The 12,498-nt window shown below is 39.3% G+C and overlaps 1 protein-coding gene across 2 annotated transcripts in view; it reads right to left on the bottom strand.

Annotated features, from left to right (window-relative positions):
• Window positions 1-12,498, bottom strand: part of RNF217 (ring finger protein 217) — a 91,155-nt gene that overhangs the window by 21,398 nt on the left and 57,259 nt on the right. For both annotated transcript variants that reach the window (XM_065588511.1, XM_008177755.4), the window contains exon 4: window positions 10,810-11,011. In XM_065588511.1, coding sequence (XP_065444583.1) covers window positions 10,810-11,011 — 202 coding nt within the window. The remainder of the gene's footprint in view (window positions 1-10,809; window positions 11,012-12,498) is intronic.

Genomic DNA, 12,498 nt, shown 5'->3' with positions numbered 1-12,498 from the left:
TTTTGTAGTAATTTACATTTAACACAATACTGTATAGCACAGTACTTGTTTGTTTTTTGGGAGAGTTTTTTGATCTCTGCTGCCTGATTGTATACATCCAGTTTCAAATGAGGTGTGTGGTTGACTGGCAGTTCATAACTCTGGTGTTTGTAACACTGAGGTTTTACTGTACCTTTTCATGTTATTTTGGTATATTTCATGATATTTTTCTTCAGGGTGAGAACTGGTACTCCAAATCCACCTCAAAACACTGCAGATCCTCTGTTTACTCCCTCCAAGAAATCTTTTACTCTACATGTGTTATAAAAATTAGACTAAAAAAAACTTAAAAAAAAAAAGCTATTGTTCTACTAGGTTATTTGGATATTGAATTCAACCACTAATGTGAAACTGAGTGTTCTGTCCATTTATGCACGAATTTCAATACACACTAACTATGGAGTCACTCCAGTATCTGTACTGAGAATATACGTAAACACAAATACAGGCAGATCTAGCTAGTCCGCAAATACTAGTCTCAGTTCCCATCTGGATTTTAAAAAATCAAATACATATATGAGGCCTTATTATCAGGCCAGTAATAAATAACCCTGGCATCTGCATGCAGATGTCTAACAACGACTGGACACTGGGGACATATGCTGGTTTCTGCAGAGCATAAATTGTGTATATATCCTGCTGAATCAGGCACTCAGTCTTGAGAAGGAAGGGGAGAGTAGAAGATAGAATAAACAGGCGTAAAAACATACTATTTCTAAATCTTAGAACTGGAGCAAGTTTTTAAACAGTTATTTCTGATATAAAAGCTTCAGTTGTTATAATGGAATCTGTTTTATGGTTGTTGTTTTGCCCTGCTATGTAGCATGTAATCAGTAACGCAGCACATGATTTACCATTTAATGCACTTAACTGGAGTCAGATGATGCTTTTATAAATGTAAACGAGCTGTGTATTTTTCCCCCCCGTTTTCAGTGACCAACGGGATTCACAATCCCTGCCATAACAAACCCAAGTTAGGCTACATGTATGCTACAAGCAGTACAGCTGCTGAGACATCACGGTAGCACAGCCGTGTAGACACTTGCTACAGCAATGGAAGGGGGTTTTCCATTGCTGTAGTAAATCCACCTCATTAAGAGGTGGAAGCTAGGTCAATGGAGGAATTCTTCCACTGACCTAGCAACGTCTATACTGAGGCTTAGGGTCAGCTTAACTACACCCCTACATGACATAGTGAGGTCAACCTAAGTTTTAGGTGTAGAGCAGGCCTTAGTCTGATCATCCTGTTTTCTACAACTCAGCCAAACGAAGGCTACACAGGGTAGAGATGAAATTCTGCTAATTTTTTTTTTGGACACCAGAGTCTTACTGCTTTCCCTGGAAACCGGGGACAAAATCCCTTAAAAAAAAAAATCTGCTGGTTGAAGGCAGGGTGAAAGATTGTTCCTTTCCTCACTTTGCCTATCACTTCAACTGTATGTATTCCCCCCCCTTTCTCTGATTTCTTTTAATAATTTTTAAATAGACGGTCTGCCTATTATCAGAGACATGTGCAGGTTTTTCTAGCTGAAACATTTGCTTCTAAACAGCAAGTTTGCCAGCCTGCCAAGTCTGCTGCAAAAAACTTTCCCTATTATATAAACACTAAAATTGAAATCAGGATTGCATGGTAAAAAACAAATTCAAAACACTTTAAAGCACAGACTTCTCGTTATTTCTAAAAAACAGATTTTTGTTTAAGATAAGCATTTTCCTTCCAAAACAGGAATTAAAATGCTGCTGGAGATATTTCACTTTGATCATATGGCACTCCACTTCCTCACTACATCCCTCCAATTCTTTCATGAGTCCCAGACCTAAATGCCAATTCATTTTGCTATAGGGCTAACAGTCAGGAAATCCCACTTCTCTACACTAAAGGGTTGTTTTAATTTATACTATACTCCATATATGCTATTTTCCTACAAGTTACATTATGTTGTCTCCCCTTTATAGCCTTCTTCAATCCTGCTCCAAGTAGTGATTGGTCAAGAACTAGCATTATAAGAATCTCTTCAAAATTTTCTATAGTATAATGAGTTCTGGATTCACAACTACAAGAACCAAACAAATCTTTACAGTTTTAGTTCAAGGCCAGATCCAAAACTGGAATGAAACTATTTTCCAGTTCTGGTTCAGAGATACTTGAAAGTTCCCAAGAACAGACTCTCTGCACAAGATGGTGAAAATCTTACAGGTGTAGCTGATCTCACAAGATTTCCACCATATGGCAGAATTCAAAAGCTGAGCTGAAATCTCGTAAATATCAGCTCAATTTCAACATTTTCCACCTTCCTGAATGAAGGAATTATCAGGAGACAAGCTCGTAAGAAACTGATGCCATTTAATACGTAACATTCCCCTGATTCAGACAACCAAATTATACACTAAATCTACTCTGCAGCCTAATGTTTTCTCCTCAGCAATCTTGAGTCCTAATTAGATTCAAACCATTCTGGTTTTATTTTTCAATTTTCTGCTCTGAGATTTGTTGGAATTCCATTACATTTTGCTACCCATACATTTTTTGTTTCCACATCTTGTACTAGAGCAACATAAAAAAAGCCTGTTTCCCTTCTGTAACAGCCTGGAATACGTTAGGACCATGTACATCAATGCAGAATTCTCTGATTGAGTCATCCTAGGTTCAGGTGCTCAAACCTTATATTAAAATTCCAGGTAATTACTACTAAATTATGCTGGCAGATGGCTCCAATTAGCTCCATCCATATTTAGGAGCTCAGAGTGTCACAGGGAAGTAGTGAGCTAAAACAGAGGTTGCCCCAGAGAGAAATCCTACAATAAAATTCAGTGAGTAAACATAGGCCGAGGTTTTGCATTGTACTACTCCTATCGACTTATCAAGAAAATATAGCCACAAGAGCACTTACAAACAAGGAAATGAAGAGTTAAGGACATCAAATCTTATACAGCCCGAACAGGGAGAAATGTATTGTTATCATAACACAACAAATTTAACTCTGATCCAAGGATTACTGGGGCTGGATGTATTTGTTACCTCCACATCAGTATTTAAACAGTATTTCCTCAAAAAATATATATTTTTTTGTGGGGTTGGTTTTTTTTGCTGTAACAATAGAAATGTTGTTGTTTCTTGCAGATACATAACAATACAAAGTGGTAAAATATCGATTTTTTTTTGTAAAATTATGTATATGGACTTGCATTTAGGTCTTACCAATGGGCCTCATTGGTAAATGTAACCTTTTTCAGTCAGATTTCTGTGTGTGTCGTATATTTAGAGATCACAGAGGCATGAGTAGTATTTTAATTTTGGACAGTTGCATTGTGATAAGCCTGATGAACTATACATGTCTTTGTACTGATAAGAATTAATTATTTGCATTACTGTAGTACTAGTCATGGAATAGTAAGTTAATGCTTTAGCATGAAGATAGCATGGAATTTGTAATATCTTTGTGCCACTTAGGTTTTGAAGAGAGTCAAAACCTGGGTTGGTTCAGATCCAGGTTAAATTTATCCAAACCAAAACTCAGATACAGGGGTTCATTGAAAAAAGAAAAAAAAAAGTTCTTGTTTTGGCCAATCTCTCCCTTGTAGTTTTAGAAAAAGGCAAAGTCACAGTGTCTGGACACTGAAACTCGCTTTTTGCAAGTGAAATGATGCAAATCAATTTCCTATTAGAAAGTTTTAAAAAAGAACAAGGATAATTGGAAAATATGCAGAATCATTAATCGCTTTGCTAGATCCCAAAACTAGCAAGTAAGACTAACGGTTTAAATTTCTTTGGGAAATGCAAAGATCTCCTCCAGAAGGGCTATATGAACTCCAAATATTCTTACTAATAGTATCCAGGTCAAATGTCATTTGGCAACAAAGGCTAAATTTATACAAACATATTAGGTTATCTATCAAGGAAGTCACCATTTCAGATCAATAAGAAAGCTAACAGCTGGAGCTTTCATGATGGATTACCTATATCAGGGGTAGCCAAATTTGCTCATCCTCCGAGCCGCAGATGATAATCTTCAGAAGTTCAAGAGCCACAAGATACCACACAATCTGTCCTGTGGGGCAGCACCTGCCTCAGCGCGGAGCTAAAGTCCCAAGACCTCCCTCCCCACAGGGCAGAAATCCCTAGCCCTACCATCCTACCACAGGGCAGAAAGCCCCAAACTTGAATCTTGCAGTACACTAGAAAGCTGTGAACAATATTCTGGATTTATTATCTCTGTCTTGAATCCTCAGTATGAAAGGCTTTCTTCAGTGAAAAACAAGGAGTGCTGTAACATTTAATTTAAAACAAAAGAAAACTAATGTGTCCATACAGCTACTTAAGCCATCACTTGGAAAATGTACTTTTTAGAGTTTAGTTGGCATTAACATGGGTATTGCTATACAGTAACACTGTGTGACATTCTGTACCCCAAAGCAACACCCTGGCACCCCCATATTTACTATGGTGATATGATTACAATATGTTTTGTACAAAGTATGCCTTGTCAGGTATTATTCTAAAATCTTGATCTATTGAATATTAATATCCTGTTGGCTATTAATGTGCTGTCATATGTGAAGTTATGAAGTTTTGCTATGTGTGCGAAATAGGTTGTGAAGTTGGAAACACACACAACCAGCTTTTCAGGTACAACACTGGAGAAGCCAGACAGCGTTGATAGCCCATTAAGGGGAATACACACTCAAAGATTATCCCAGGAACTGTATACAATGGAGGCCTCTCAGAGAGAGCATGTAGACAACGGAGGCTGCTTCACTCATAGCAATAGATCTTTCTAGCAAGCTGGAAGAACCTATAAAAGAGGGGAAATGACATCATTTGGCCTCACTCCCCCCACACATCTCAACACCTGGAAACACGTCTGAGAACAAAGACTGAAAAGATTTTACCTTTATATCTTGGGTAACCAATTTTGATCTGTACACTTACTACTTATAATCACTTAAAATCTATCTTTCTGTAGTTAATAAATCTGTTTCATATCTTACCTCAAATAGTGTGTTTTGCTTGAAGTGCTCGGGGAATCTGCTCAGTGTACAAAAGCTAGTGCACGTCCACTTTCCTTTGTAGAAGTGGTGGACTGGGTAATAAACTTACATTGGTCAGGCTTCTGACCAAAGCAGGATGGTAAAGCCCTGGGATCCTAGACTGGGGAGCAGGGGGAACTGGCTGGAGACACTCTATTGTTGGTTCATGAGTGGCTGGTAAAAGCAGCTGTGTGTGTCCCTGCCTGTGGATGTCTGTTAAGTGCAGGACCTGGAGCATAACAGTGTGAGAGGGAGCCCAGGTTAGTGAGACAGAGGGCTCAGCGGTACTCCAGTTCCAGGTTTCACCCCTGGGAACCTATCACACAGTGCCATCAGTTTTTAACAGATGAAAATTAGACAAAAAGGCCAGGTTTCCAGAAATGTGTGAGCAGTCATGCTCGCAAAGTTTGTGCGCACATTTTTGTGAGCCCACATTTCTAAATGTGCCCTCAACAAAATGTTAATTAGAATAGGGCATTTGTCAGAAAAGTTACTTCTGTTTTGTATTACAATTGCTTTGCAGTATTTTAGCACACAGAGTATATACCTACACATTGGAACTTAAAGTCTAGATTTTTCATGACTACATGTTCTTAGACAGGTTCTTATCAATTGCTTACTTTTAAACCAAAGGACTGCATTTGTAACCCCCCCCATGTCTTGCTGGGTGTTAAAGATGCTTTTTTGAGTGTAATGAATGAATGGAGTGGAGAGCTGCTGCTACTGTTAGTGATGCTAACACAGAGTATGTCTACAAAAGTATATGGGCAATTCTTGATTTAGTGCAAAGCGGAACAACAGGGTCTGGCCCAAGAGGTAAGTATAGCTGAACCACTTGGTAATAGTAGCCATATGGTAATTAAATTTAACAACCTTGTAGGGGGGTTAAAATACCAAAGAAACCCACCACAGTAGCATTTAACTTCAAAAAGGGGAACTACACAAAAATAAGAAAGCTATTTAAATGGAAATTAAAAGGAACAGTCACAAGGGTGAAATGCCTGCAAAGTACATGGAGACTATTTAAAAACACCATAATAGAGGCTTAAACTAAATATATAGACCACAAAAAAACAGTAAGAGGACCAATGCCACCAGCAGAGTAAAAGAACCAGTTAGAGGTAAAAAGGCATTCTCTAAAAATTGGAAGTCAAATCCTACTGAGGAAAACAGAAAGGAGTATAGAAACTCTAGTAAGTCAAGTATAACGAGAGAACAAGAAAGAATTTGAAAAGTAACTAGTTAAGGACATAAAAACTAACAGCAATTTTTTTTTTAAGTACATCAGAAGCTTATCAAACAGTCAGTGTGGGCCACTGGACGATCAAGGTGCTAAAGAAACATTTAAAGGAGACCAGGTTGTTGCCGAGTAGCTAAATGAATTCTATGCAGTGGTCTTCACTGCAAAGGATGTTAGGGAGATTCCCACACCTGAGCCATTCTTTTTAGGTGACAAATCTGAGGAATTGTCCCAGATTGAGACATCAATAGAAGAGGTTTTGGAACAAATTGATAAATTAAACAGTAATAAGTCACCAAGACCAAATGGTATTCACCCAAGAGTTCTAAAGAAACTCAAATATGAAATTGCAGAACTTCTAACCGTGGTATGTAACCCATCAGTTAAATCAACGTCTATTAGAAGACTGGAGGGTAGTTAAGGTAATGATAAAAAGGCTTCAGAGGTGATCCTGGCAATTACAGGCCAGTAAGCCTAACTTCAGTACCAGGCATTTGGTTGAAACTAAAGTAAAGAACAAAATTATCACACACATAAATGAACAGGATATATTGGGGAAGAATCAAGATGGCTTCTGCAAAGAGAAATCATGCCTCAATCTATTAGAATTCTTTGAGAGTCAACAAGCACGTGGATAAGGATTATCCTGCTGATAAACTGTACTTGAACTTTCAGAAAACTTTTGACAAGGTCCCTCACCAAAATCTCTTAAGTAAACTAAGCAGTCATGGGATAAGAGGGAAGGTGTTCTTGTGGATCAGTAACTAGCTAAAAGATAGGATACAAAGGGTAGGAATAAATGGTCAGTTTTCACAACGGAGAGAAGTAAACAGCAGAGTCCCCCAAGGATCTGTACTGGGACCTGTGCTATTCAACAAATTCATACATGATCTGGGAAAAAGGATGAACAGTGAGGTCGCAAAATTTGCCAACAATACAAAATTACTCAAGATAGTTAAGTCCAAAGCTGACTGAGAAGAGTTACAAAGGGATCTCCCTAAACTGGGTGGCTAGGCTACAAAATGGCAGATGAAATTCAATGCTGGTCAGTATAAGAACATAGGAACGGCCATACTGGGTCAGACCAAAGGTCCATCCAGCCCAGTATTCTGTCTACCGACAATGGCTAATGCCGGGTGCCCCAGAGGGAGTGAACCTAACAGGTAATCATCAAGTGATCTCTCTCCTGCCATCCATCTCCACCCTCTGACAAACAGAGCCTAAGACACCATTCCTTACCCATCCTGGTTACTAGTCATTAATGGACTTAACCTCCATGAACTTATCTAGTTCTCTTTTAAACCCTGTTATAGTCCTAGCCTTCACAACCTCCTCAGGCAAGGAGTTCCATAAGTTGACTCTGCTCTGTGTGAAGAAGAACTTCCTTTTATTTCTTATAAACCTGGTGCCCATTAATTTCATTTGGTGGCCCCTAGTCCTTATATTATGGGAACAAGTAAATAACTTTTCCTTATTCACTTTCTCCACACCACTCATGATTTTATATACCCTCTATCATATCCCCCCTTAGTCTCCTCTTTTCCAAGCTGAAAAGTCCTAGCCCCTTTAATCTCTCCTCATATGGGACCCGTTCCAAACCCCTAATCATTTTAGTTGCCCTTCTCTGAACCTTTTCTAATACCAGTATATCTTTTTTGAGATGAGGAGACCACATCTGTATGCAGTATTCAAGATAAAGTATAAAGTAATGCACATTAGAAAACATAATCCCAACTATACATGCAAAATGATGGGGTCTAAATTAGCTATTACCATTCTGGAGAGAGATCTTGGATTGTGGATAGTTCCCTGAAAACTTCTGCTCATTGTGCAGAGGCAGTCAAAAAAGATCACAGAATGTTAGGAACCATTAGGAAAGGGAGAAGATATCATAATGCCACTATATAAAACCATGTTATCTAAATCCATGCCTACACCTTGAATACTGAGTGCAGTTCTGCTTGCCTCATCTCCAAAAAGATATATTAGAACTGGAAAAGGTGCAGAGAAGGGCAACAAACATGATTAGGGGGTATGGAACAGCTTCTAGAGGAGAAGAGATTAAAAAGACTGTTCATCTTAGAAAAAAAGACAACTAAAGAGGGATGTAATAGAGGTGGAAGTGTTATTTACCCCTTCACATAACACAAGAACTAGGGGTCACCCAAAGAAATTAATAGGCAACAGATTTAAAACAAACAAAAGGAAGCACTTCTTCATACAATGCATAGCTAACTTATGGAACTCAATGCCATGGGATATTGTGAAGGCCAAAATTATAACTGGTTTCTAAAAAGAATTAGATAAATTAATGGAAGATAGGTCCATCAAAGACTATTATCCAAAATGGTAAGGGACACAATCCCATGCTCTGGGTGTCCATAAACTTCCCATTGCCAGAAGCTGGGATTGGAGAACAGGATCACTCAAAATTGCCCTGTTCTGTTCATTTCCTCTGAAGCATCTGGCACTGGCCTCTGTCAGAAGATAGGGTACTAGGGTTAGAAGGACCACTGGTCTGACCCAGTATGGCCGCTCTTATGGCAAAAGCAAAGAGCACAACAGCTATCAGAAGACCCTAATATGGAGAAGGGGACAGGAAGGAAGAAGAGGATAGAGCAAAGGGAAAATAAATGTGTGGCGGGGTAGGGTGGGGGGAGAGAAGGGGCAAAAGGAAGGATGATGAGCTAAGCAAAGGGGATCAGAAGCAAGCAGAAAAGAGAAGGGAGGACAACAGTCTTCCCCAAATAAAATGTAGTAACTCTATAAAATACATTTGGAATAGGATTCACCAGCATCACATGCTAGTTAAACTATGAGTAACAAACGAGAATAATAAGAAAAAAAATTAGCATTTACAAGAGCATCCTCAAACTGATGCAGAAACACTAAGTAAATAATTTACTCCACCCAACAAACCTACAAGGTAAAGTAATATTATTCCCTTTTTACAGAATTGGCGAAAGAGAGACATTAAAATAACTTGCCCAAGGCCACAAAGAAAGCAGTCAGAAGTCCCCAGATTGTAAGTTAGGAATTCCTCTCACCCAGTCTCATAACTTCCTTCTAGTCCATGTTGACTCTCAAAACCAGTATAATACCTTTGAAAGTTAAAGTTCAATGAGGTGGCTGGCCATGAATGTGATAGCATTGATGATCAAAAACCAAAACTTTTGTCCTGAGGTACATTTTTGATATTTTAACATTTGCTTTCTTCCTCCTTTGGGATGAAAGTTGTAATGTCAGAAATTTACTCAGAATGGGAAGTTTACAAAAATGTAAATCCAGAAGTGCTGAAGTGTTTCATTTTGCTGTTTTCAATTGAAAGTATTTTGATATTCCTGAATCAAAATGTTTCACTGCCGCATTTTTGAACTATGTCCACTCAAGCTGCCATGGAATCTCATGTTCCTCATGACCCCATTCTCCTCTCTTGGCCAGACAACATCTTCCATGATGCACCACGGTAGTTCAACCAAAGGGGAGATTGTGATTTAGTCTAGACTGTAGAATAGGACAGGGCAAGCGATGTCAAAACTACAACTCCCATGAGGCCCTATAATAGGCACAGTTCAATGTCAAACTGACATGAAATGAAATGTTTTAATTCAGGATGACCCAACTCAAAAAATTACATTTAGATAGCAGATCAAAAATAGACGATACAACTTTTTTTTTTTTGGGGGGGGGGGGGGAGAGAATCAACATTTTTCTGCAGAAAACTTTTTTCAATGGAAAAAACATTGACAGAAAATTCTCAGTCAGCTGTAGATGAGCATTGTTTTGCATTAGTGCTTCAGAGGTCTAAGTCTGGTAGTGAGACAAACAGGAGGGTAACATCACTGGGACAATGCCCTTGTTTACTATATAAGACCACCAATGTGGTTTTCACTGCATTATCCAAAAAGAGCTTTCTGATTCTCCCACTAATCAAAACAGGTGTGTGGGGGGGGGGGCACAAAAATAATATGGGACCGAATGCAAAAGAGAAATGTAGAATTCCAGTGTTTAAATCTGAGTATTTCATAAAGGATGTTTACCACAGCACCCTTGTTTCTTAGGATACAACACGGAACAAAGGATTCATTTAAATGCCCTAAGTCACAACAAAAGAATACTTAGAAAATGTAAGCACAGGACAACTATAAGTTTATCTTTCCGGAAGTATATGCTTCAGTTCCCCATTAAAAGAGTTTTATTTTGGGATGCAAAGTTTTTTCAATTTGCTTGCTACAGTAACACTCCGATTACGAAAAAGTTCCAATACAAGAGAAGTCCATTAGAAAAGTAAAAGTAAAAAAAAAGAGCTTATTCACCCGTAACCCATTGATTAAAAATTCCAAATGCTAAATTTGTTTATATTTTTAATGAAGCATCTTGAAACAACCCAACTTCTTTATAAGAAGTCTATGATGCATTTTGGACCAATTGTTAATTAGTTAATACTTTTACCACTCATCACTTCATAATGTAGTTCTCTGCAAGGCACATCATCCACTCACCACAGACAGAGCCTCGCACTAATCTCCTTAAATGCGGTCTCTCAGGGAGGTAGCGATATTTGCATCCAAATATACTGAGGTTTGATGTGTGATCTCCAAAGAAACGGAGCTGGCGGTATCTCTCCCCACAGCGGTAACAGAAATTAGTGTTACATTGTGAACAGGTCATGTGGTCACACCCTTCTGTTCTCTGGATGTGGATCTTTATGAGCACAAGAGGAAGAAAAAGAAAATGTTAATTTAATCAAACAAAAAAAAAAACATTAAAGCAGGTACTACCTAATAATTATCTGGAACAAAGATCAGATGAAGAGTCACAATGACTTATTCCCAGAGTAAGTCACCCTGTTACTGTCCCAGCCATTCCATCAGTAATATGATTGGCTTCAATAAGTGTACAATGACATTCACACATTTGTTCATAGAGCAGCAAACCTGAATATTTCCCTTAAATTCACTTCTGGAATTCCACTTAAGGATTACCTCCCCAATTATCTCCCCCCCCCCTTTTTTTTTTATTAAGAGAACAATCTTTTTTGCATCCCAGACAAGATCCCATGGGAGTTCTCCAAATAATCCAAATGTTATTGCAGTTTTAAAAGGATAAGAACTCTGGTGATTATTCAGTTACATTATTCAGTACTACAACTATAGTTCAATTAAAAAAGTACTGAAAAACATAATTTAGGAAGGCACCTTTCCCCGCCTGCTGACCTGTCATGACACTCTTCCACCTTGAAAATGGAAGTGAGCTCAAGCCCTCCTGGCCTCAAGCATGTTGGTCCCAACTGCAACGGCTGAACTCCCCTTTTCTCCACCTTGCCATCCTAATGTACAAGTTATGGATGTCTGCATGAGGATCCTGCACACTGCACTTCATGCACAGGGCCCTGCAAAACGTCAAGCTCAGATCTGGTAAAAGTACTTGTAAATTCTTCATTTTAAAGAGTCAGCTAACTGACTGAGAGACATTCAGAAGCAGCTGGATAGTGCTTTACATGTTCTACCCTTGATACTTTATCTCCTACCACCCGTTTATGCCTCTGTCTGTTGCCCCTTATACTTGGAGCCACCTTCTAAAAACGGTCCAGCCTCCACCCTTACCATCACAACTAGAAACCCAACTCTGCACCACTGCCCAGTTCTTGCTTTCCCCACCCTCTGCCCCCAAAGTACAACAAAAACAAGCAACAAAAACCCACGGAAACAAGATGTGTTCCTATCTTCACTCAAATTTTAAGTTGTATTTTGTCTCTCCCCCACACACATTGCTCTCTTCCGATTATCAGCAGTTTAAGGGAGGGACTGTCTTCCTATGTCTGAGCAGAAACTAGCATACCTTAGACCAGCAGTTCTCAAACTGTGGGTCAGGAACCAAAGTGGGTCACAACGCCATTTTAATGGTATCGCCAGGGCTGGCATTAGACTGGCTGGGGCCACCTGGGGCTCAGGTTTTGGCTTCAGCCCTGGGCAGCGGGGCTCAGGCCTCCTGTCCAAGGATGAAGCCCTTGGGCTTTGGGCCCCTCTCCCTATGGTGGTGGGGCTCCGGCTTTGGCCCCCCTGCCCAGAGCAGTGGGGCTCGGGCAGGCTCAGGCTTCAGTCCCCCCTCTTGGGGTCATGTAGTAATTTTTATTGTCAGAAGGGGGTCACAGTGCAATGAAGTATGAGAACCCCCAACTTAGACACTAC

This window comes from Chrysemys picta, chromosome 3, assembly GCF_011386835.1.
Source record: "Chrysemys picta bellii isolate R12L10 chromosome 3, ASM1138683v2, whole genome shotgun sequence".
NCBI classification, from domain to species: domain Eukaryota; kingdom Metazoa; phylum Chordata; order Testudines; family Emydidae; genus Chrysemys; species Chrysemys picta.
Note: the sequence above shows the minus strand (reverse complement) of the source record. Positions and strands in the feature narration are given on the sequence as shown.